The sequence below is a fragment of the Balaenoptera ricei genome, chromosome 10 (assembly GCF_028023285.1).
Source record: "Balaenoptera ricei isolate mBalRic1 chromosome 10, mBalRic1.hap2, whole genome shotgun sequence".
NCBI classification, from domain to species: Eukaryota; Metazoa; Chordata; class Mammalia; order Artiodactyla; family Balaenopteridae; genus Balaenoptera; species Balaenoptera ricei.
Window position 1 is genome coordinate 100208931 of NC_082648.1, and position 24908 is coordinate 100233838.

Below are 24908 nucleotides of genomic sequence, written 5' to 3' on the forward strand. Positions count from 1 at the left end.
CTTATTGCAGTGTTAATTGCTCGACACATTTATGATGGCTGCTTTTAAATCCTTGTCAATAATTCTAACATCTCTGTCATCGTGGTGTTGATGTCCATTGTCTTTTCTCCTTCAGGGTGTGATTCTCCTGATCTTTGGTATGAGTGACTTTTGACTGAAACATGGACATTTTAGGTATTATGTTAAGAATACTCTGGATCTTATTTAAATCTTGTTACAGCACACCTCCTCTGATGGGCATGAAAAGGCACTGCTTCATTACTGCCAGGTGTGGGTGGCAGTGAGCTCCATCATCCCACCACACCTCTGCTAATACCCTGGTTGGGAGGGGCTGGGGTGCCCCATTTCTCTTCAAGTGGCCTCCACGGACACCAACTTAAAGTCCCAGCTCCCTATCTGGCCTTCTCTTGACCCCAAACCCTGCAGAGATTTGGGGGTGCCCCCAGTACAGCCTAGCAAGGATTGGAAGTCTAAGACCCAACTTGGCATTTACTGGTGAAGGTGGGGCTGCAGTTCTTCCTGTGGTGTTTCACTAGAGTTTTCTTTCCGTCTTGTTAAGCTAACCCCTTTCTGGTCCTCACTTGGGTTTTTTGGCTGTTGGTCTGCTTCTCCAGCACCCAGCTTGGCTTATTATGAAGCAAAAAGAAAACCCAGGGAACTCAATGCCAGTCATTCATTGGGTCCCAAGGTCCCCAGCCAGTCTTTCTTCTCTCCACCTTCCAGTCTTATGTTTGTTTTATATAAAATATCCAGGGTTGTATTTAGTGGAAAGGATAGGGATAAGTACTTCCATCCCATCTTCCCATATAGGAATGTAAAATGGTACAGCCACTGTGGAAATCAGAATGGTGATTCTTCAAAATATTAAAAACAGAACTGCCGCATGATCCAGCAATTCCACTTCTGGGTATATATCCAAAGAATTGAAAGCAGGGTCTTGAAGGTTTTGAAGAGATATTTGTACACCCATGTTCATAGTATTATTCACAACAGCTAAAACATAGAAGCAACCCAAGTGTCCAACAGATGAACGGATAAGCAAAATGTGGTGTATACATACAGTGGAATATGACTCAACCTTAAAAAGGAAATCCTGACACAGGCTACAACATGGATGAACCTTAGGACATTATGCTAAGTGAAACTGGCCAGTCACAAGACGACAAATACTGTATGACTCCACTTACATGAGGAGTCAAAATCATAAAGGCAGAAAACAGAAGAGTAATTGCCAGGGGCAGGGGAGGATCTCGGAAGAATGAGGAGCTGGTGTTTAATGGAGAGAGTTTCAGCTCTACAAGATGAAAAAGCTCTGCAGGTGGATGGTGGTGATGGTTGTACAGCAATGTGAATGTATTTAATACCACTGAACTGTACTCTTAAAAATAGTTAAGATGATAAATTTTATGTGTATAATTTTTTTTTCTAATGCATAGTTGATCTAAGAAGTAAATTTCACCCATAAGTGTAACTTCAAGGCAAAGGCTCCCCTGTTCCCTATGAACAGACCTAACTCTATGTTGGAGCTGACCATGCTTAATACACAGTGAGGCACTTTAGGCCCAGAAGGTACTGAGTTCCTCTGCCAGGTGTTTCCAAGACACTGATGCTCACATTCTCTCAGCTGTGGAGACTGCAGCTCAGCGAGTCCTGGGAACAACTGTCCCAAGGTCATAGCTGGTGAGCTGTAAAGCAGAGGCAAATCCTCGTTTTCTTGTGCCAAATTCCATGAGGCCTCTTAGCATAATCTTTTAAGAAATGACAGCTCAAAAATAGGAATAACAAATGTTTATTCAGAAATGGGTAACACATAGTCTCCTCCATCCCTTAATGCCTCTTCCTCTCCTTTTGAACAAAAGAGACACAGATGGGGAATGCATGGGAGTGCGAGGCAAAGGACACAAGGATTGGCCTACCACCTTCTCTTCTGTCTCCCACGATGACATCCTGTAGAACAGCGGGGCAAACAGGCTCTGCCCTGCAATGTACCATATGGCCAGCCAGAGGACAGGGCCCAGGTGGCAGGCGGCTGCAGGCGGGCTCGCTGGAACCCTGTGGTAAGCAGAGCAGCCTGGCGTGGTACTGGAGGGGAGACAGGAGGATAAAGCCGTGCAGTCGGGATACGCACCGTCCCTACCGAAAGCAGAGTCCGCGCAGTGATCTGTCTCCAGTACCTGCGAAACCAGGTCCTAGTGTCTTAAGGACACTCTCTGGGGCCAAGGAGGGTAAAGTGTAGGAGGCATGTCTTCTAGCTGCTGAAGAGAACTAAGTTTGCACCCATTCAAAGGGGGAGAAGGGAATGAAAGCAGCCTTATTTAAAGTACTGGAAAGTGGAGCACCATCAGGCAGATTCCTTGGACTTCCCAGGCCTGGGCAACCTCAGACCTGGAGGAATGAGCTCGGTTCAAACCCTGGGTCCCCCCTGCTTGACAGATTTCACTCTGTGGAAACGAGTTTCCAGGTTTTTCTTCATTGGACTGGCCCCAAGTAGGTCATGAGAGATTCTTAGTGTCTCAGGTCCCCTTTATACTTTCTAGGCTTGTGCCTTTCATACCACCTGCTACTGATTTGTAGCCCTCAGAATCCCGCTCCCCAAAACACGCCAGCTCTGCTAGGCTGGATTCCCTTTACAGTCCCAACAAACCGGCAGGAAACGGAGAACGAATGTCACTGGAGCAATGCTGTGCTGGTATATTCTGGGGCTGCCCCAGGTTCTACAGTTTTGCCCCAAATGCCTGGAACCATGCTGAGGGAACAACACACCAGCTTGCCTGGAAAGGCTGCTTTGCTCTCTCAACTCCCTCCCCACCACCCACCGCTCCCCTACCCCGACGGCCAAGGCAGGAAAATACCCTCCGGTCAGTGATGGATGGGTCCCTCACAATAGTGGAGCAGTGCCCCCTGGTGGCTGCTGGATATCTGCCGAATCTCAGCATCCCTAACTATTGTCCTGTACGTGTACCTGAGGCCAGAAGAAAAAATCTAGGAGTTAAGTCAACAACTCTTATTCAAATAACCCCCCAGACCCACAGAGTCACAGAACGGGAGGCAGACCCTTTGAACACCCAACCAGCAGAGAGCTGGCATTTGCACCAAAACCAGGGTGTGACAATGCTGTACTGAGTGAGAAATGGGAGGCTAACGATGCAAGCCCCTCCCAGCAGTGACACCCAGAAAGCCAAGAGAGCTGGGGTGGCGCACGCGGCACAACTCAAGGGAAGAGGGGAGCGTGAACTCAAGAATTTACTCTAGGTTGACTGAGTCAGTACAGGTCCCCCAAACCAAGAGCCAGGGGCGCACTCTTCCTAGCAGAGCAAGTCTCACCCTGCCCTTGCCACAGGGTCCTCTCCAGACCACCCTGGTCTGGAGCCAACTGCGGTGAGAGGACAAGGGGCCTGTGACCTGATCCCCACCTAGGCCACCTCCACTGACCAGGAGAGTGAGCGGCAGAGCTCTTGAGCTGACCTGGTTCCTATTAGGATGGCAGGGGCTTCCATTCCCCACTTTGAAAAGTTTAAAAAAGAGAAAGGGGAGTCAAACCCTCACCCCTGAAGAAAGCAGTGTCCTTCAAACAGCCCCTGCCCTGCATTCCACGGGGCCACAAGAAGGCCACCCAGAGAATTCAGGGCACCATTTCCAGATTGAAAAAAACAATTCAGGGCTGAGTTTAGGGGGACACACTCTGAGCAACACAAGCTTACCTTGGTGATGAGGCGAAGAGAGAAGAAACATACTACAGGAAATGTTAACATACAGAAGGGCACAGGGTAGAACACAACACAGAAAGGCGGGTACCATCCAGAGAGGAAGCTCTCTACCCCCGGCGACCCTTCCCACGCTCAGGGGCCTCCAGTCCAACGGCCCATAGGTCACAATCTTTGTTTTGGGAAACAGAGCCACCCTCCTCTGCCCCCGCTTCTGGCTGTCTCGCTCCCCCGCTCAAAGTTTGATTTTGAATTCTGTGGGCTGTGTGGTCACAGAGGCCCCTGAGGACTTGAAAAGTGCCTTCAGGATGGTGTCAGGGTCCACTTCGGCAGGAGGGTTGGATGAGGCGGCAGAATTCACCCTGCGAGGCAGCTCACTCTCCTTTTTCACTGAGGGGCTGTCGCTCAGCCGTCTGTAGAGAGCAGAGAAAAGTCAAAGTCCTTGTGGGTTTCCCTTAGGTAGAGAGTGGTCCCACCGTTAGCTGAGGATCTCTTAAAAGCTGGGCACCAAACATAATGCTTTCCATACCCTTTTACTCCATTTCTTATAGCAAACCTATCATTTTTTAAATTTGATGATGAGAAAATTGAGATGCAGGGCTTCCCTGGTGGCGCAGTGGTTGAGAATCTGCCTGCTAATGCAGGGGACACGGGTTCGAGCCCTGGTCTGGGAAGATCCCATATGCCGCGGAGCGGCTGGGCCCGTGAGCCACAACTACTGAGCCTGCGCGTCTGGAGCCTGTGCCCCGCAACGGGAGGGGCCGCGATAGTGAAAGGCCCGCGCACCGCGATGAAGAGCGGTCCCCGCACCGCGATGAAGAGTGGCCCCCACTTGCCGTAACTAGAGAAAGCCCTCGCACGAACCGAAGACCCAACACAGCCAAAAATAAATAAATAAAGTAGCTATAAAATTAAAAAAAAAAAAAAAAAAAGAAAATTGAGATGCAGTCTGCTATGATCTGGGGTTCTAAGTTTAGGAAACACTGCATGTCCCTCAGGGATGGTCAAACACACATCGGCATATTACACATTCTGAGAAGTCGTGTAGATTTAACTGGGTTTAGCCCAGTGGTTCCCAAACTCACTAGGTCATAAAATGCACATTTTTCAGAATACAACTTAATCCTGGAACACAGTTTAAGAAACTTATGTAAGTCACACAACGCAATATCCAGGGTTCAAAGTGCCGTCTTTCGGTATTTCAAAGTCTATTTCAGGCCTGCCCCACACTACCCCTCCCACCTCGGCAAGGCTAACATTCTCCCTGGGTCTCTGTATCCTTGTCTACAAAAGGACTTCCTCCTGAATGTCAGTCTAGACATTTTCTGCATCTCAGGCTTCAAAAAGTCCTCAGTGCTGGACCAGGCAATGTATGCCTGGGTATGTAACAAAACAAGGGGTAGCACCCAGCACTGTCCCCCAGAGTCAATCATGAGGCAGGGTTTTCCGCTCACCTGGACAATGCACACACAGTTGTGCAAAGAGGGACACAACTGGCCTGCTCGCCACTCTCTTCTCAGGTGTTTCTAAATTATAAGGCTGGGAACGAGGTCTTAAAGTTAGCCCCTGTGGGGTCAATCCCCTGCAGAAATGATGTGACAAGCCACTTTGTACAAATTTAAGCTTCCTGATTGGCTGCCTATCAGAGCAGAGGAAATGGAATGGAGCTGTGATACAGGCAGTTTACCCCTCAGAACAGAGAGATGATCATGCAGAGTAAGCAAGCAGAAAAGCTCCTCCTGGTCCCCAGCACCCCACCTTTGGAACTTACAGCAGGATGGGCTGCTCTGAGGTGATAACGTTCCCATTCATGTGGAGGTTGCATTTCATCGGTTGCCCTGAAAAAAGAAAAGGCTCTGCCATGAGACTTCAGCTCCTCACACAAAAGGACAGGGACTGCCATTTTCATCACCAGGAGTCAAAGCATGCACCACTGGCAGCTCTGGCTGCACAGCCAGGGATGCGGCTGTCAGGTTTCGGCAAAGCCCAGAGACTAAGGAAACCCCAGGGTTATGAGGTCCATGAAACCTTGCCAATGATGGCACCAAGAAGCCAAGTGGCAACAGAGCTAGCTTCATGCAGGAGATCAGAGTCAAAGTAAGGGAGAAAGTGGACTCAGCATGAAGCAATCCAAACTTGTTTGTGAAGCGAGTAGTAAGGGAAAATGCTTACGGTATAAAATTAAGTGAAAAAAAGATTCAAAGTGTATGTTCAGATTCTACTTTGTCCACGAAGGATTAACCTTACAAGTACTGGATTCCCACTTTATATAGCATGTGATAAGTGTAACAATAACAGCACAAAAAAAGGGGAAGAGGGAATAGAGCCCTATAGGAGTTATATTTCTAAATCTCACTGCAACTGCGTTAATACTAATCTGAAATAGATTCTGATAACCTACAATGTATACTGTAAACCCTTGAGCAACCATTAAGAAAGTGACTCAGGGCTTCCCTGGTGGCGCAGTGGTTGAGAGTCTGCCTGCCGATGCAGGGGACACGGGTTCGAGCCCTGGTCTGGGAAGATCCCACATGCCGCGGAGCAACTAGGCCCGTGAGCCACAACTGCTGAGCCTGCGCGTCTGGAGCCTGTGCTCCGAAGCAGGAGGGGCCGCGACGGTGAGAGGCCCGTGCACCGCGATGAAGAGTGGCCCCCGCTTGCTGCAGCTAGAGAGAGCCCTCACACAGAAACAAAGACCCAACACAGCCAAAAATAAAAATAAATAAATTAAAAAAAAAAAGAAAAGAAAGTGACTCAAAAAATATAGTGGAAAAAAATCATTAAAAGAACTAAAATGCTGCATTAGATTTTCATATAATGCAAAAGAAAGCCACATAAAATGTGAACGGATTAAATAATCCCATACAAAAGCAGAGGCTGAGATAACCAACAAGGATCTACTGTATAGCACTATACTCAGTATTTTCTAATGAAAAAGAATGTGTGTGTGTGTGTGTGTGTGTATCTCTGGATCACTGTGCTGTACATCTGAAACTAACATTGTAAATCAACTATACTTCAATTAAAAACATAACATCTCTGCTTGCTCTTAGTACATAGGCGGCCCCGGAGGGTTTAACGCACCAGGAGGTCCACCCACCCATCTCAGAGGAAGGCTTTCTCCGAAGGCCTGCTGTGAGCAGTGAGGAGCAGCAAGGTGAGGAGGTGAGGTGGCTGCTTTCCCCCTGACTTACCATCCAGACACCGGTTGTTGTACTTCTTATATGCGGTGATGGCATCGTCCTTCTTCACAAAGACCACCTCTGCTACCCCAGGATGGACCAGCCGAGCTCGCTTCAGGGCTCCACAGACACAAAAAAGCTCCTGTGAAGAACAAGAAGGGCCAGTTAGGGTTGGGGGAGGATCCTGGGCAGCCATCCTCCCTGCCTGCCGTCCACACACCCCAGACAGGGCTCTGGGCCGACTGGGGGCCGTGCTCTGACTGCATACGCCCAGCAGCCAAGATTTCAGGGAGGCTCCGTTTGAGGTGGTCCTGGGACATCCACAGGCCTCAACCTGGGACCAGATGAGGGGAACAGCTGTTCTGGCAGTGAGCACTGAGTCTGGGCTTACAAGCCTTGGAGTCCCTGTGACTCCAAGTCACCCCCAAAATCCTCCTGCCTCAGTGCCCACTTCCTCAACAAGGGTAATAGTTATGGAATACGGGATTTCTGTCAAGAGTGTCTGTAATGAGAAGGGACAGACATATAGGCTCATCAAAGACAGTGGCTAATATATCACCTGGGAATCAGAAACACAAATTCTGGAGTTCTATGCAGGGTGACCAATCATCCTGGTTTGGCTAGACTGAGGGGTTTCAACTGAAATCATTTTCAAGGCAGTGCTTTGTACACCTGTGTCATCATCATCATTTATTCCAACTCCAATCCCTCCTCAATTCACAGACTGAGGCCAGAGAGGGAACCCAATATGGATACAGACTGCAAAGGCCGACTAGCACCCAAGCCATTTCTTCACCTGCAACTGCCTTCACCAGGTGGTTATGGGGACAAAAAGAAGATTTACGAAAAGGTCGTTGAAATGATTTGTTTCTAATGATAAAAGGGAAAATGCTACATATCAAAACCAAGATACGGAACTGAATACTAAGTGTGATTCTAACTCTATTAGTTTTTCTTTTAACATTACCTATTTGGGTAGAAAAGAGGTGAGAATGACTATTATTGGCAGTTCACTATGATTATTGGCAGTTTACTATGAGTAGTAATCATTACAGGTAATTCGTTTTTCATTCCTCTGTAATTTCAAAGATCCTGCATACAAAATGCCTGCCACACAGTAAGTATATAAATAATAATAGCTATAATTACTCAATAAATAACAGCTATTATTACTTTTATAATCAGGAAAAAATTGCTTTCTTTCTAATTTGTCAAGTCTTACACAAAGTAGGCGACAATTTCCATTCTCATGTGCACCGTTCACAAAGTGATCACCTAGCACTCATGTTTCACAATTAAAACCATTAACAAACGTGGCGGCCAGTGTGGGCTGTTACAGAACCTGGGACTCAGCTGCAGGGAGAGGCTGGAGTCCAGCTGCATTCATTCTGTGATCTAACAGTTGAGTGAAAAGGGCACCTGGATTCTTTAACTGTCTTATTGGTGCCTGAATGAAAATGAGGTTGAAAAGTCCTGGCTAACTCTGGGCCACCCTTCACTAGGTACCTCAGTTGGGTTTTGCCTATGACTGCCAAGGGTGGGACAGGATGACCAGAAGGGCAATCCAGAGGGCCAACCACCAGGTAACACCAATCCATCTCATTCCTTTTACTTTGGAGCTATCATGGAAACCCCTAAAGGAGGAAGAAATTCCAAAGACTCAGGAAAATACGAACCACTGGATTTTGCACAGTGGGACTAAATGATCCCATTCTAGCACAATTCCCTGGCCCTGAGATTTAGGTTGGGCACCTGGCTCTGGTTTTTTTGTTTTAGTTTTTTTTGGGGGGGGCCACACTGCATGGCTTACAGGATCTTAGTTCCCTGACCAGGGACTGAACCCAGGCCCCGGCAGTGGAAGTGCCAAGTCCTAACCACTGGACCGCCAGGGAGTTCCCCTGGCTCTGGTTTAGAAGATGTGAGGGAAAGGGTTACATATCTGGCCTGACTGCTCTCCTTTGGAAGGTCTGCTTCCAAGGTTGGCCCTCGGCTGGCATCTGGGAACTTGGATTCTGGGAGGGCTCCCATCACCCTAACTGATAAGAGTGGCGTACTGAGCCTAAATTGTTTGTGCCGACAATGTGGTTTATGCTAAACACTTGCTTTCCTTCCGAGTCTGGAATTTTGGTGTTAGGCAGAGGGTGCCTACATGACTCGTCCCTGATAAAAACCCTCGGCACTGAGTCGCTAATGAGCTTCCCTGGTTTCACACGTGTCATTACAACCAACTGCTGGGGGAATAAAGTGTATCCTTTGTGACTCCAATGGGAGAGGACTCCAGAAGTTGGAGTCTGCTTTCCTCCAGCCTTTGCCTCACGAACATTTTCCCTCTGTTGATTTTGCTTTGTATCCTGTAATGAATCTTAGCCCTGATACAACTCTATGCTAAGTCCTGTGAGTCCTCTTGGAGAATCAGCTAACCGGGCGGTGCTCTTGGGGACCCTTGAAACAGAAGTGGCCTGAGATTTGAAATTCTGGCTGGCCACAGTACTCACAACAATGTCCTCCTCGGTGACTCGAGGGTGCAGGTTATTCACGGTCATCTTGGTGCCTTCCAAAGGGCTCAGGACAGGCTGCCACAGATAAAAGAACATTACCGGAAGTCAGTGAACAGCAGAGCTCACTTCAGGCAAACGACCAGGAAGGCCCAGAGGAAACCCCCATGGAGAGCCTGTCACAACTGGGCCCCTCTAATCATGCCATCACCCTATGCTAGGGAATGGAACCTCTCATCATTTCCCGAATACGCCAGGCCCTTTCAGGCCCGCGCCTCTGCCTGGAATGCCATTCATGTTTCAAGACCTGCCAGGCTCAGACGGCACTTTCTCCTTAAAGCCTTCCCGTATCTGTCCAGTTGAATTCGATGCTCTTTCCTCAGTGCTCCTGGCAGCCCTCTGTTGTATCACCAGGCACAGTGCTCTGTCTGCAGCTCTGTTTTCCCTATTTGCCTGTGAGCTCTCTGAGGGCAGGGGCCACTGGATCTTGGTTTGCTCATTTGTAAAACGGGGGCGGCAACACCTTCCTCACAGAGGCGCTATGAGGACCCAACAGGATGCACACAGCACACTGCCCACCCAGCACAGGCTAACTCTCAACTAGTGTGGTCACTTCCGCTCCTTCACCTTCACCTCACCTCAGCGGGCGGCAGCTCTTTGGGGGGATCCTCCTTGTTCACTAATGTCCGGGACATGCTGGTCAAGGCTTTAGTTCGAACAGAGGAGGGGAGAGCAGGAGCTGTGTATGCATCGTTCTGAACCACTTTGGTGAGAGGAAGGGCCTTGGACATGGAAAGCTTGGAACTGCTCACCCCAGCCTAAACAAAGAGGAAGAGAGGAATCTGAAAAGCTAGGGACCCAGACACCCCAGGGGGCTGACAACCCCCAGTATCTCAAGGCCTCCCCCACCTCCCCAGTTCCATTATCGATCTAAAGCCAGAAAGGTGCCAGGTGCCAGGGAAGAGGCAGGAGGAGAGAAAAGCAGCCTGCACGTGTGTTCACAGAAGCCACTTTCCAGCGCGGGAAGCCCTTTCCAAGAAGCTTCCACGCCGTCCTGAACAGGAGCCACAGGCTCACCCGTACCATTTAGACTTTATAAAAACCCTACAATTTGGAGTTAGAGACCAAAAGCTTGGGGTCAAGTTCACTCCTAGATATGCTTCTATCACGATGGGCTGGCTGGGAATAGGAACTCACTCTTAAGAAGGCCCGGACTCCCAGCTTTTTGGTCCCTGTTCTGCATAGAGGAACCATGTGTAGCCCTGCCTCCTCAGCTCCCAGACTGTCAGGGACGTGCTGGCAGAGTCAGCATGTGCCAAGCAGCAGAAACAGCTCCCTCCCTCCCTCCCCTGTTACCCCTAACTGCGGATGTGACCCCTTGGAAATATAAACCAATGAAATCCCTGGTTTTAATGTGTCTGAGGAAAAAAAATGCATGAGGCAGAAGTGGCAGGTGGTCTTGTCGACTTAGGAAAAAGGAGGAATGCAGCAGCCAGACAGGAAGATGATGGGACAGGGTCAATTCACCAGCTTCTCCCAATCCAGGTGAATCTAGATTCATGCTGGAGCCCACATTTCTCCAGCTGTTTTCTGAGTCTCAAGAGCCAGTGAGTGTAGTGGTTAAACACGTAGCCTGGGAGCCAGACTGCTTAGGCTTAAATCCTCGATCCACTACTTATAAGCTGAGCAGATTTATTTCACCTCTCTGTGCCTAATTCCTCATCCGTAAAATAGGGGTAAGAACAGTACCCATCTCACAGGGTGGGAAGGAAAGGAAGTCTTAAGTAAGTTAATATAAACACAGGGTTTTTTCCAATTAGGGTTAGCCACTAACTGAGTTAGGAAAGGCCCAGCCCCTTTGTAACAAACTGGCATCATTCAGCTTCACACATCACGTTAAGAGCTTCCATGGTAACCAGGAAATTAGTCCACATATTCAGTGCAGTGACCAAAACTGAGTCTTTGGGTCTCTGAAGACCAAACAAAGGCACTTAGCCTGGGCACCCACTCGCCTCCCTATGTGTCATTTGGCCGCGTGCACTGAGCTGAGCACGATGTTCAGAGGTCCCTGATACTCCGAGAAACGACTTCCTTTCCTTCTCTGCACGGCACCTCAGCATCCTAGTCCATCAAGCTTTCCCAGCATGCAGGCTGCACCTGGTGGAGCCTTCAGGCAAGGCTCAGTTTATTCTGGCTAACACACTAACCAAGGGAATCCAGACTCAAGAATGGAGCCAGAGCTGCTGACCATGGAAGGAAGGGGACCAGGCAGAATGTCCTGCCACAAAGGAAATAAAATGTGATTCTGTTCTGTGGGATCACTCATATCTCCCCTGCAGTGACTCAGACACAGCAATTGGGAGCTGCAGCTCTGCACTTCACTATCTGTGGGATCTTGAACAAGTCAGTGGACACGCTGCTGGTCTCAGCATTTATAAAAGCCAGAGGGTGGACTAGTTCCGGTTCTGATAATCTCATGACCCCAATGAAGAAATATTTCTGAATTGAAAGGCCCTACTCTCCACCACCTCTCCCATGAACCTGATCAGACACACCCAGAGTGTAGCAAGAAGGTAAGATGTCATACCACGTGGTGGAGAAAGCTGCCTGAGGCTGCAAATGTCATCTGTTTACTAGGAATGGGAGCTATAACATCATCGTCTTCATCCAGGTCATATAAATTCTGAAAATAAAGAAATATAAGCTAACGTGGTATGCAGGCTCTCAACAGACATTTGGAGTAAGGACAACAGGGAGATGAGGGCTGGAGTAAGTGAGGTGGGGGGAGAAGTGGGTGCAGGGGGAGTGCCTGGGGAAACTGGTCTGGGAGACTGGGGCTCAAGTCCTGGCAGGCTGCCTCCCTGCCCCCAAGGGCCCAATGAAAGTGCTGCAATTCCAGATACATCAGAAGTACCTTTCTACAAGTGGGTACCTTGTAGATACCTATCAAGGGCCCCTAAACTGTCTGTTTATATCCTTTGGCTTACAAAGTCTGTGCCGGGCAATCTGGCCTATAGAAATAAACCCAAACTCTAAAAAGAGCTTTTTTCCTCCAAGATGTTCATAGAAAGATTTCTAACAGTGAAAATTACAGGAAAATGGTTGAAATAAACTCAAATGTCAACTCAATGGATCGAGCAGTTATTAAAATGTTTACAGTAAATGTGAAACACAGAAAAACGCTTGAGTTATAAAGTGAAAACAAAACAACAGGAAACTGGATAATAACATAATCACAACTACAACTATGCATTAAATAAATAATAATCACACACACACACACCCACACACCACAGGAAGGAACCAGGGCAGAATTTCAACAGGCGTTGGCTGTAGAGAGCCAGAGCGTGAGGACTTTTTTTTTCCCCTCCTTAACCTTTCTCTGTTTTGCAAATTTTCTGTATAAGCACATACTACTTTTATAAAAACAAAAAAAACAAAAAAAAAAACTTTCAATTTGCCTCTCTCTCCCTATGCATTGAAGAAATTTCTTTTTAAAACTCATACACTGCAAAAAGTGTCAAATGTAATTAATCCCTCCTCCAACTCTTCAAATTGGAACCTTGGGCCAGGCCTCAGTTAATCCACTTGGAAGGCCACATCAAAACACGCAAGTGTGGGGGACTTCCCTGGCGGTCCAGTGGGTAAGAGGTAAGACTCCGTGCTCCCAATGCAGGGGGCCTGGGTTTGATCCCTGGTCGGAAAGCTAGATCCTGCATGCATGCCGCAACTAAGAAGTCCGCATGCTGCAACTAAGAGTCTGCACGTCACAACTAAGAAGTCCGCATGCCTCAACTAAGTCCCAGCACAGGCAAAATAAGTAAATAAACATTAAAAAATTTAAACAAACAAAACCACACGTGTGTATACACACACACACACAGTCCACCTGTTTGGCCTGGTGGTTATTGACGACGTTGATCCTCATTCCAGCAGGATGGGCATGAGTCGGCGCCATGGTCTTCTGCTGCGGAACCTAGAAATACCCAGTGGTCAAAATTCATCCCACAGGGCCTGCATGTGTTCTCTTTATGAGGAGAGGATCACTTAACTTAAAATATGGTGGGCACTCAGTTTTGGCCTGTGGTAAAAGGCCCTACAAGAGTGCCTTATGCCCAAAGCAGGAAAGCGACAGGAAGACTCATCATCCCAGAGATCATGTGACAACGCATTTGCAGGGCTCAATGAACCTGGCTTAATAAATGTTCACTGCTGCTGCTGTTCCTTTTACCAAAGTTGCTGAGAAGATTAAATGATACTGTTTCCATTCCCTTTGGGGCGGCAGCTGTGCAGGTGGCCAAAACCCTGCACTAAGAGCCAGGTCTGATTGGGCTTCTATCCTGGTCCTCCCTCCCACTGACCGGTTGTGTAACTGTGCACAATTACTCACATCTCTGAGACTCAGATTCTTCTTTTATAAAACTGGGGTAATAGTCCATGGTTGCAGTGAGGAATAAATGTTAAGTGCCTGCCACACAGCACGAGCTCAACAAATGTTTTGTTCTTTCCTCTCACTTCCCTCTACTACTATCTCACTTAGAAAATCACTTAATTTCTCTGGACTACCCCCCACCCTTTTCTTTTACAGAAAAGTGAGATGATATCTTGCCTTCCTCATATGGTTACTATACTAACAGCTGGGGGAACTGTCATTTTGCCTCAACACTCTTGGTCCTTGGTCCCTGCCTGAAACTACAGCTGTTACTGGTTTCCAGGAATTTGTGACAGGAGCCACAACCTACCTGGATGGTTTTAGTGAGCTTCAGAGCAGGGGTCACTGTCCCGATGGGTGGGCTCATGAAGGCAGCAGGGGAATTCCGCTTCAAGCTGATCTTCTCCCGGGCATCAGCCACCTGGTGGGGCTTCTGGGGCACCGTGCTCTGCTGCTTGCGGGAATTCAGCATCTCTCTGGCATCTTGCACTTTCCCTTTGATCCGGAACCGGGCATCTTTCTGCAAAAGCTTTTCCCGGGCATCCTTGACTCCCAGCTTGAGCCGGGCATCTGAGAGGCCAATCTTCTGCCGAGCATCAAATCTCTGCTGGAAGGTGGCTGTGCGTGCTGGCTGGCCGAGAAGGCTCTGTTGGATCCCAACACGAGATCGGACACCTCCAACTCCTGGTCTGGCATTGAGCCTGCAAATAAAAACTGCAACATTAAGAGGATCTGGATATCAACAGCAGGCTGTGGAAGTAGAGCCATGGTAATACCGGAAACAGAGGAAGTCCTGGAGAAACCAGAAAGCTGCTCCTTGTCAGAGGAAACAATTAATAGAGACTTCTTTCGTAGTTTTATGACTTTTAACTCTGCATTATAAACAAAGTTAGGAAGGAGGGCCTGCTGGTTTCTATCACTAGGTAAAACTGTTTTTGCTCCCCAGACCAGGTGTTTTTAGACACTATGATAGACACCTCCAAACAATATCACATAAAATAAGCATATCTCCCAGACATCATAACCCCACACACCTGAAGAGCAACTTCAGTTTCCAAAGTGCTTCCACATCCTTGCTCTCAATCACCACTCTCAGCGCCCTGTGAAGCGGGCATTATTATGCCCATTTTACAGTAGAAGAAACAAGCTTAGAGAACTTAAGTGATTAACAAAGGGTGCCCAGCTGGCCTCTGGCAGCCTCCTGCCTCCAGGGCAGGCAGATACCCCCCACTGGGCTGGGACCAAGAAAGCCAACACATGGGTCTGGCTTGGAGCCAGAGGACTAACAGACTAAGATATAAAGACTTGGTAGAAAGAAAAATAATCACTCTGAACTGTTTCTATTCACAACACTCTGACTCCAAATGTGTAGGTTTCTTCCTCACGCCAACTAATTCTCTAAGTCTCTAGACACCAACTGGGTGTCTGACAGCTCAATTCTGACACTACCTACCTAGAGTTGGCACAGACTCCACAGGTTAAAGGCTCAGTCCCACAAGACTGCCCTCAAGTCAGAGGTCAATTCCAAGTCCTGGGCTTCCTGTTCATCTGATCGACGGGCTATAAATGGAGGGTTCACACGACCCCGCCTCCTCAAGTTACATAATTTGCTAGAATAGCTCATAGGACTGAGGAAAACAGTTTACTTATTATTACCAGTTTATTACAAAGGATACAATTCAAGAACAGCCAAACAGAAGAGATGTGTAAGGCAAAGCACAGGGAAGGGGTATGGCAACACCACCCTCCTGGCACATGGATGTGTTCACCAACCCAAAGTTTCTCCAAACTCAATTGTATAGGGGTTTCTATGGAGGTTCCATTACCATAATTGATCAAATCACTGGCTACTGATGATAAGCTCAATCTCTAGCCCCTCTTTTCTCCCTGGAGGTCCAGGGTGGGGAGTGGGGTGGAGCTGCAAGTTCCAACAGGCTAATCATGCCTAGGTCTTTCTGGTGACCAGCCCCTGTCCTGAAGCTCTCTAGGGGCCCACCAAGAGTTGCCTCATTAGAACAAAAGATGCTCCTATCACCCTTATCACTCAGGAAATTCCAAGGGTTTTAGAAACTGTGTGCCAGGACAAAGACCAAATATATACTTATCACAATCTGCAACAACAAAAATGTCAATCCAGAAACTGTTAAAACTGGAAAGGAACGAAGCTCCATAAAACAAGCCCCATTCTCTGCTGGGGCTCCTTCGTTGGCTCTTCTAATGGCTTGCAAGGAAACAGAAGACGCTTCTAGTACAATCCTGGAAGTCCTCTCTGGGATCTGTGGGCTTCTGCCCACCCCACCATAAGGCTTCCAGCCAGACAAACAGTCCTGCGGCAGGTGCCCTGCCTGGGGACACCAACTCCTACGCCTCCTCTTTGGGAAACCCTCTCTTGATTCTTCCAGACCAGCCCTCCTTTGTGTCTATTATCCTTTGTGTTCTTCCTTTCTCTCCCTACCCTGGACTGGGAGGGAAGTGGCGGATGGGGCTCATTCCTGATTCACCGCCCCGTGCTTTGTAAGTGTTGCTGAGCCCTGGCTCAGTATCAGAAACATCTAAAGAGCTTCTTAAAAATATAGATAGCTCTAAAAAAAAAAAAAAAAAAGAAAACTAACAAAAAAATACAGCTCTCTAAACCCCACCCCAGAGCTACTGAGTCCAAAATCTGGGTGAAGGCCTGGGCACATGCATTTTTCACTCAACAGGTGATCCTGGAGAACAGCAGTGTTGAAAATCTCTGACCTGGAGTTAGAAGGCAAAACTACTGAATAAACAAGTTCCTATACCATGTCCCACATCACTGTGCAGGCCTCCCAGGAGGCATCCTTCATAGTGGGCAAGCCACTGGGTTCTCCTACTGCCTCTTTCTTCCTCAACCAGCTGGAGTGAGACTGTCCACCAGCTCCTCTGCTAACAGCAGGAGTGCAACCAAAGATGAGTCTTCCTGGCACCAATAAAAGAAAACCTGGACCTTCATCTTGTTATTCTAAGCATAGTGGAAAAACACCTGCTGCCACTACTATGCCAGAGCCCGACCTAAGGCAGTGATGCATAATGTCATTTTTCTTTGAAAAATGGCAAATTAGGATTTAAGTACTTTCCGGTGGGTTTATACAAAAAACAGGTGGAAGGGACTTCCCTGGTGGTCCAGTGGTTAAGACTCCGCACTCCCAATGCAGGGGGTCCGGATTTGATCCCTGGTCAGGGAACTAGGTCTCACATGCCACAACTAAAAAAAAGATCCCACAGGCCACAACTAAAGAAAGATCTCACACGCATCAACGAAGATCCCGCATACCACAACTAGGATGTGGAGCAACCAAATAAATAAATAAATAAATATTTAAAAACAACAACAACAACAAAAACAGGTGGAAGAGAGAGTGGAAGGGGTCATTTACAGAATCAATCAGATTAGGTTTAAGGTGGGTAGGTGGGACTGCTTGTCCATCCTTGCTCTATTTTCTGATGTAGAGACTCTGGGAGACTGAGGGGACTTCCCTGGTGGCACAGTGGTTAAGAATCTGCCTGCCAATGCAAGGGACACTGATTCGATCCCTGGTCCGGGAAGATTCTACATGCCACGGAGCAACTAAGCCTGTGCACCACAACTACTGAGCTTGCGCTCTAGAGCCCGTGAGCCACAACTACTGAGCCCGCGTGCCACAACTACTGAAGCTGCGAGCCTAGACCCTGTGCTCCGCAACAAGAGAAGCCACCGCAATGAGAAGCACGCACGCTGCAACGAAGAGTAGCCCCCGCTCGCCGCAACTAGAGAAAGCCTGCGTGCAGCAACGAAGACCCAATGCAGCCATAAATAAATAAATAAATGTATATATATTAAAAAAAAACCAAAAACCGAAATTGAGTTATTTGTAGTGAGGTGGATGGACCTAGAGTCTGTCATACAGAGTGAAGTAAGTCACAAAGAGAAAAACAAATACCGTATGCTAACACATATATATGGAATCTAAAAAAAAAAAAATGGTTCTGATGAACCTAGGGGCAGGACAGGAATAAACACACAGACGTAAAGAATGGACTTGAGGACACGGGGAGGGGGAAGGGTAAGCTGGGACAAAGTGAGAGAGTGGCATGAAATATATACACTACCAAATGTAAACCAGATAGCTAGTGGGAAGCAGCCGCATAGCACAGGGAGATCAGCTCGGTGCTCTGTGACCACCTAGAGGGGTGGGATAGAGAGGGTGGGAGGGAGACGCAAGAGGGAGGGGCTATGGGGATATATGTATATGTACAGCTTTGTTGTGCAGCAGAAACAGAACATTGTAAAGCAATACTACTCCAATAAAGATGTTAAAAACAAAACAAAACAAAGTCTGTGGGGCTGTGGGAGGGCTTAGAGGTAGCCCAGGGTTTCTGGAAAGAGTAGTGTCAAAAGGCACCCTAGGCAGACCAAATGTGGACAGCGCCCCCTACAACCCACAGCTTGTAGCTTCTTTGCTCTCGCAGAGCGGGAGGGCGGAGCTGAGGAGGCGTTTAAGTTTTCCCCATTTCCCCACCCTCAAGAGCATTCCTTCACTTCTCCCATATAACTTCCACAGCTGAAGGCTCTCTCCTTGGAGCCCTCAAAGCACTGAACAAAGCTTCTATTAAAGCACCTACCACGCAGCATCACAATGATTTGTTTACAAGCCTGCATCATCCACAGGATTAAGAGCTTCCCAGGGGGTACATCCTACAACTCCTCCCCTATGTCAACACTGCCCCAGGGGAATGACAAAGGCTCAAAGAGCTATGTCAGGGACCCTACAGGGCTACTAACTTACATTCTCCTTTTAGGTTCACAATCTCTGAGATTACCTGCCATCACTTCCATTTTACAGAGGAGAAACCAAATCAAAGAGCTACTGGCATGGCTGGGACTGGACCCCAGACTCCAGACTCTTTCCATTATAACAGATTCCAAGCTTCTCTCTTTCCTACTCCAAGCCCCGGGGGAGGTAAGACGGGAGAAGGGGTGGCTGCCCTGGAAGGGCTTCTCCTAGAGAACACTGCCCCTGCAAGGCCAGTCCTCCACCCAGCCCTCACCAACTGGTCCAGTGCCCTGCTAGGATCCTGGCCACCAATCGCTCTCCCAGCTGAGAGAGGGGCACCAACACAGCCATGGCACAGGGCCACTCTGGCCCTTACTCCAAAAGTGGGACCCACAAGGATCTTGCCGAGCTGCAGGAGCTTCAGGAAAGGCCTCCTGGAAGAGAAAGCAGCTGGTCTCCGACTGAGTGGACATTACAAAGGGAAGCAGGCTGCATAAACACTGACAGTGGAATACTTCATTGATGACCAGGTCCACCACACAGTGGAGGTCAGACACATCTAACCCAAACTTGAGCCTGGCCTCCTGAATGAAGATTTCCTATCTTCATCTGTCTTCTCCAAATCCCACCTCCTCCCATCACCAGGGTACCCCTACCAAAGGTTCCTGATTTTTATAACTACAGGAGATAGGATGATCTTATCGTGCGATACACCATGATTTTACAATACCATAAAATTGGGCAAATCTAGACCCAATGGCATTATGCTTTCAAAAAGTCAAGTTACCCAATTTCACCAGTCATTTAAGCAATTAAACATTATTGCCAAGAAAAAAAGGAAAAAAGAAAAAGCTACTGAAAGCAACTATTTTGAATAATTAAAGGAACAATGAGATTTTTTTTTAAATGGATGTAGGATTATCAGGTTATCTCTTTTTTAAAAAAAAATTTATTTTATTTATTTGTTTTTGGCTGCGTTGGGTCCTCGTTGCTGCGTGCGGGCTTTCTCTAGTTGCAGAGCGCGGGCTTCAGTAGTTGTGGCACGTGGGCTCAGTAGTTGTGGCTCATGGGCTCTAGAGCACAGGCTCACTAGTTGTGGCTCACGGGCTTAGTTGCTCCGCGGCATGTGGGATCTTCCCGGACCAGGGCTCGAACCCGTGTCCCCTGCATTGGCAGGTGGATTCTTAACCACTGCGCCACCAGGGAAGTCCCAACAATGAGATTCTTGAAAACAAAATTCATATCCTTGAACAGAGAATGAAGAAAGGGGCAGATTCAAAAGTTTTCTGGTTCATTCCAATTGGGTCTGACCAGTAAACCTTTGCAGAAGGAGGGGCGGGGGAGATTAGGCTTCTGCAACCTTAAATTATTCATATTCCTCAACAATTTCCCTTCTCTGATAATTTGTAATGGCTGTTTGAAGTGTTGCATTGAGAATTCACAGAAGTCTATGGTTGATAAGCAATGTCTGCCATGGCCACACAAGGGGCAATTGGCTACCAGGGTTTATGAAAGATTTTACAAAGAAGGCACTCTCAACTAACAGTTTTGAGCACTTACTACAGATCCATAAACTTTGACCCACCTCCTTTAACCCTCACAACTCTGAGAATTAGGATATTATCCACCTTTTATAGATGAGGAAACTGAGATTCAAGGAGAGTAACTATCCTAAATAACAGAGCTATAATGGTGAAGGCTGGATTTGAACTTCACTGTACCTAGTTAAAATACCAATAAATCAAGCGTGGGTCAAAAATAAAGAACAGGACTCGAGGAGTTAAGGAAGGGTGAATACTGTCCCCAAGCTAAGGAAAAAATTAGGACTCCAGTCACATCCAGGGATATAGCGTACCCTCTAGTGACGAGAGGGTGAGCACACACACTGAGGCTGGCGGACAGTGTACCCACCAGAGACCCACACACCATACTGCTTGTCTAGCAAGAAAGACCACCAAGATGTCCCGTGCTGGTATTTTTATCTATTTGAACAGCACAAAAGGTACATTTCGGGGAGGGAGGTGATACAGTTGTGGACCTAAGAGCACGAGTAAGCTACTTTCCCTCAATTCCATATATTCAGTTCCCTGGTTACACCAATTCTTTCAACTCCTTTCATAAGCAGCTTTAGGGGGTTTCAGTGTTCAGGCTTTTTATAATCATTGCTCCTCTCCCTGCATGAAAAGACAGCCATTCATCCCAGCAGGCAGCAGTACTGCTTATATGGCAGGCATTAGTCATCAGGAATTTTTCAAATAAACATTCCTGCTAGAAGCAGGTCTCTAAAACACAGAACCAGTTATGTTACCCTCCTGCTCCAAGAACTGCTAAGAGTTCCCTAACAAAGCCCAACCCCTCAGTGGAACCACTAGTCTGGCCCCCACTGCCTGCAGCCTCACCTCCCACGGCAGACTATCTGATGTTCCCGAAACACATTCTACACTTTTGGCCTCAGTAAATGTTCGGGAGGGGGAGAGAGGGAGGTTTTGAGCAAGTCTCTTAACTGCCTGGCCCCATCACACCTGAAACAGTGCAACTGTACACTGCTTCCAGACGCTCACCAGGGACGCCACCAGGTCCTAGGAAGAGTGGTGTGGGCGAGAGGGCAAACACCCTCTGGAGCCCGAGCCCCCTCCCCCAGTCCCCGACTGGAGCCTGGCATACACATGACCAGGGAGGGTCTGTCTGAGGCTAGGAATGCCTCACCCTCTTGGATCTACCTGTGGAGAGCAGAGTGGCAGCTGGCTCTGGACAGATGTCCATTCCAAAGGATTTGGGCCCACAAGGGGGACCCTGGACTACTCTAACGTGGGTTTTAATCCATGGGGGTCTCTGGGTTAGAACGTGTGTGTTGAGGTCATCTTAGGGAGAAAACACGGTTTCGTTCTAACAATTACTGAGGGTCTGAACTATGTGCTTTAGAGACACAAGGAAAAACAAGACACGATCCCCTTACCCTCCAAGAGAGTCTTGTGCAGATGTTCCATTTAAAATTATAATTCTTCCCTTCTAAGCTAATGTAACAACTCATTTCCCTCCTCTTTGTTTCAGATCTAATTTCCTTTACCTTATTTCAATAAGGAAACCAGCAGTGAGTACCACGACCAGAGCCCTGGCCTGAACTCGAAAGTTCCCTACCTCCTCTCCCCATGGCTCCAAGGACTCTCACATATGCATCTGGCCCAGAGCTGCTCACCTCCAGCACACTCAAGGCCCAACTTCCCCACTAAGGCTGCCGTGTCACCTTCATCTAACTACATGGAGGGAGTGACAGATAGCTATCCTGTGAGGGGTGAACTGAGCAAACCAAAGACGGGGTGACTTGACTAACCAAATCAGTGATACTCTCACATCTAAAGGAAGAAATCGACAAGAGTGGCAGGCCCACGCTGCAGCTGGTGCCCAGTGCTGCCCTGGGAAGACTCATCTATGGGTCTTGAACAACTGGAGCCACTAGAGATGTGCTGTGTGTGGGGAAGGAGAGCACCTCACCATGGCCTGGATGAAGTACCATAAAATCATTCCCCCCTTTCTCTAATTTCATATTAATCAAGGAACCTTTTGATGATTAACTTGGGGCCAGGTACTAACGATGATAACGACACCCTTCTTGACGTACACGATGCGATGGACACAAAGCAGAGTGGCTGCTCTGAAGAACAAGCACGTTCCACGACCTGTGAAAAGGGGTTATTTACGCCTCCACGGGCTCAGTCCTCTGCTATTTCCACTAAGAAGACGAAAGAAGTTTTCTGAGATGGTCAGAGGTTCTTTCTTCCTAAATTATTAAGCACAAAGTTTTTCCTGGGACAACCATGCTACATTAAACCAAAGTTTCCAGTAAGGTGATTTCTTCTAGGAAGCATGTAAAATAGCCATTTGTTTACTGTAGGAAATGACATTTGTTCAGACCTTTCAGTTCTTGATGGGGACTCCCTCCCCACCCCATCTAGTTTTTCCCTTTGCTGGCTGTGCAAGCAAACTAAAAATGGAGTTTCCAGCAGGTTTAACCCAAACACAGCATGCAGTCCAGTTTCTTCTACACTGTCTCTTGGCCTGCACTTCCCCCAATCCAATCTTCACATAAAAGCAAAGCAATATTCTCACACTGAAGACTGGATGTTACTTCTGTACTTAAAAGCCTTCAGTAACGATGATGACCACTAACATCTATTGGGCACTCAGTACCCATCAGATGCTTTTTGATGTACTTTAGATACACTGATTGACTTAGTCCTGACAATACCTAATGAAGCGAATATTATCCATGTTTTATAGATAAGGGAAGAGAGGCATGAAGTGGTTAAGTAACTTTCATAAGATCATATGGAAAGTGGGAGAAGCAGGGATTGAAACTTGGCAGTCTGACTCTAGGACCCCAATGCTTAGCTATTATGTCCCCTGGGGGGAGGGATTTGGGCTTCTACTCCTTTAAAGTCATTTGCTAAACCCTTACTATCTGGTACAAACTTTAAAATATACATTCTTACATTCTCATTTAATTCTCTCAACCACATACCAGGAACCATTATTACAAATGAGGAAACTGCCCAGCTCAGAAGTCACCTGGCCAGGGAGGCACAGAACCCAACAATGGGGCTTGCCAAGGGACCAGGTCCGCCTGGCTGCACAGTCTCTGCTCTTCCCAGGGGTCCACACATCCTCCCTTCCCTGCACGCTCACCCAATGCCCAACACAAGCCTCTGCACGCATCAACACCAAAAAAGTACAGACCGCCTGCAGTCAGGAACTGAGGGGAGGGACTGCAGGAAGCGCAGGTCCTGGGAAGCTGGCTCCTTCAGCAGCTGTCGAGCAAACCTGTGAAACCTGGACGGCCTCAGAAGTGGCCCGAGGACCCAGCACCAATTCCACACCAGTTACTAGAGGGAAGACCTAGGAGACAACTACTCACACGTAATGGTAGAGAAAACTAATGCTGGGTGCCTGTCATGAACCAGAAGCCAGGTGAAGTGCTGGCTGGTGAATTCCGTGGTGGCGGGCGCAGTGGCAGTGGCTATGTGTGCAGAGGTGAGGGTGGGGGGATACCTTTCAGAGAGTAAAAGAATCCATTTTCGAGCCACAGGCACGCAGGCAGTGTTAATAAATTCACGTCTGCTGAGTGAATGACTATCTGAGAAAACTACATCGACCTTTACAGCCTGGCTGTTTACAAGAACATCTGAACTAATTTAACGCGTGCTAGAAAACTACTGGCCAAAGTTCCCACTCTCTCATACAGGTGAACTGGAGCACACAAAGGCTGGAAATGACTCACAACATTTGAGGGTCCAGCGGAAGTTTGGAGCACCTAACTGAGAACCACCCCCGCGACTCCTCACCCAGATACATAACAGTCTTCTCTGCGAACCATCGAGAAACGGCAGGCCTCCAGCCCCGTCCCACCTGTTTTTCTGCCCAAGCCTGAGGCCAACTCAGCCAGCTCATAAAGTGCACTCGGCACCCATCTCAGCTCTCCGTGGCTTCGGGCAAGTCACTCCGCCTCCAGCTCCTCATCTGGAAAACGGGGAAAACATTAAGAGCGGGCCAACAGGACTGCGAAAAGAGCAAATGAGACCGCCTGGGCAGCAAAGCGCTTAGAGAACCTGAAATGCCGCACAAAGGGAGTCGAGTGTTAGAGGGGAGCCAGGCGCAAAATTTGGAAATTAAAGGTCTGGGTGTGGGTCTCGGTTTCGGCACTAACAGACCGGCAGAGTCTGAGCAAGTCACTTCCCCGCGCAACTCCAGTCGTCCTAACTCTGAGGCCGCGCTGAGACCGTGGAACAGCGCCCGGCTCCTCAAACGAAGGGCTGCGCCGGAGAGACCCTCCGGGCCGCGAGCAGCGCGTCCCCTCCGCAACCGCAGCTCCGCCCCCCGCGAGGCGCCCTTCGGGCCGCTCCCACAAGCCCCGCAGTCCAGCCCCTCCGCCGTCAGCGGTCCCACCGGCCTACCCCCGGCCCGCCGGAGCGACGGCGCCTGCAGCCAGTGGGCAGCCGGGCGGCCGGGCCCGCGGCGGCGGCGGCGGCCGGGCCAATGGGGAGCGCGGCTGTGGCAGGGGGCGGGCGCAGACGGCCCTCCGCGTCGCGCCCAGACCGTTCCCTCCTCCGCCCCGAGCCCCGCTAAGACTCGGGCCGTGAACCCCGAAAGGAGAAAAGGCCGCTCACCGCCCCTTCGCCGCAGCCCCTCGCTTCCGGATGAGCTCGTCCAGGGAGATGTCCGCCATCTTGCACCGCCGCGCGAGCCGCGAGCAGTTTACCGTCCCCCGGCCCTCGAGCCCGCCCCTTCGGCCGCTACGGAGCAACTAGCGGCTTCCGGCGTTCGGC

At 48.6% G+C, this 24908-nt stretch overlaps 1 protein-coding gene across 1 annotated transcript; it reads right to left on the minus strand.

Moving 5' to 3' along the window:
• Positions 1-1773: 1773 nt before the first annotated feature.
• On the minus strand, positions 1774-24907 carry POLDIP3 (DNA polymerase delta interacting protein 3). Its single transcript, XM_059937104.1, has 9 exons — positions 24750-24907; positions 14124-14514; positions 13271-13357; positions 11969-12064; positions 10020-10199; positions 9382-9459; positions 6899-7028; positions 5476-5542; positions 1774-4117 (listed from the first exon to the last, which is right to left on the minus strand). Exons 1-9 carry the CDS (start codon positions 24806-24808, stop codon positions 3940-3942), a joined length of 1266 nt encoding a protein of 421 aa, XP_059793087.1. The 5' UTR covers positions 24809-24907; the 3' UTR covers positions 1774-3939.
• Position 24908: the final 1 nt, after the last annotated feature.

Excerpts from the sequence above, each read along its gene's own strand:
- POLDIP3 (XM_059937104.1), bottom strand. The coding sequence starts at position 24,808 with ATGGCGGACATCTCCCTGGACGAGCTCATCCGGAAGCGAGGGGCTGCG. Across the intron at positions 9,460-10,019 it reads AAGAGCTGCCGCCCGCTGAG|CCTGTCCTGAGCCCTTTGGA; the intron begins GTGAGGTGAAGG and ends TATCTGTGGCAG. Across the intron at positions 7,029-9,381 it reads TCACCGAGGAGGACATTGTT|GAGCTTTTTTGTGTCTGTGG; the intron begins GTGAGTACTGTG and ends TGTTCTTCACAG.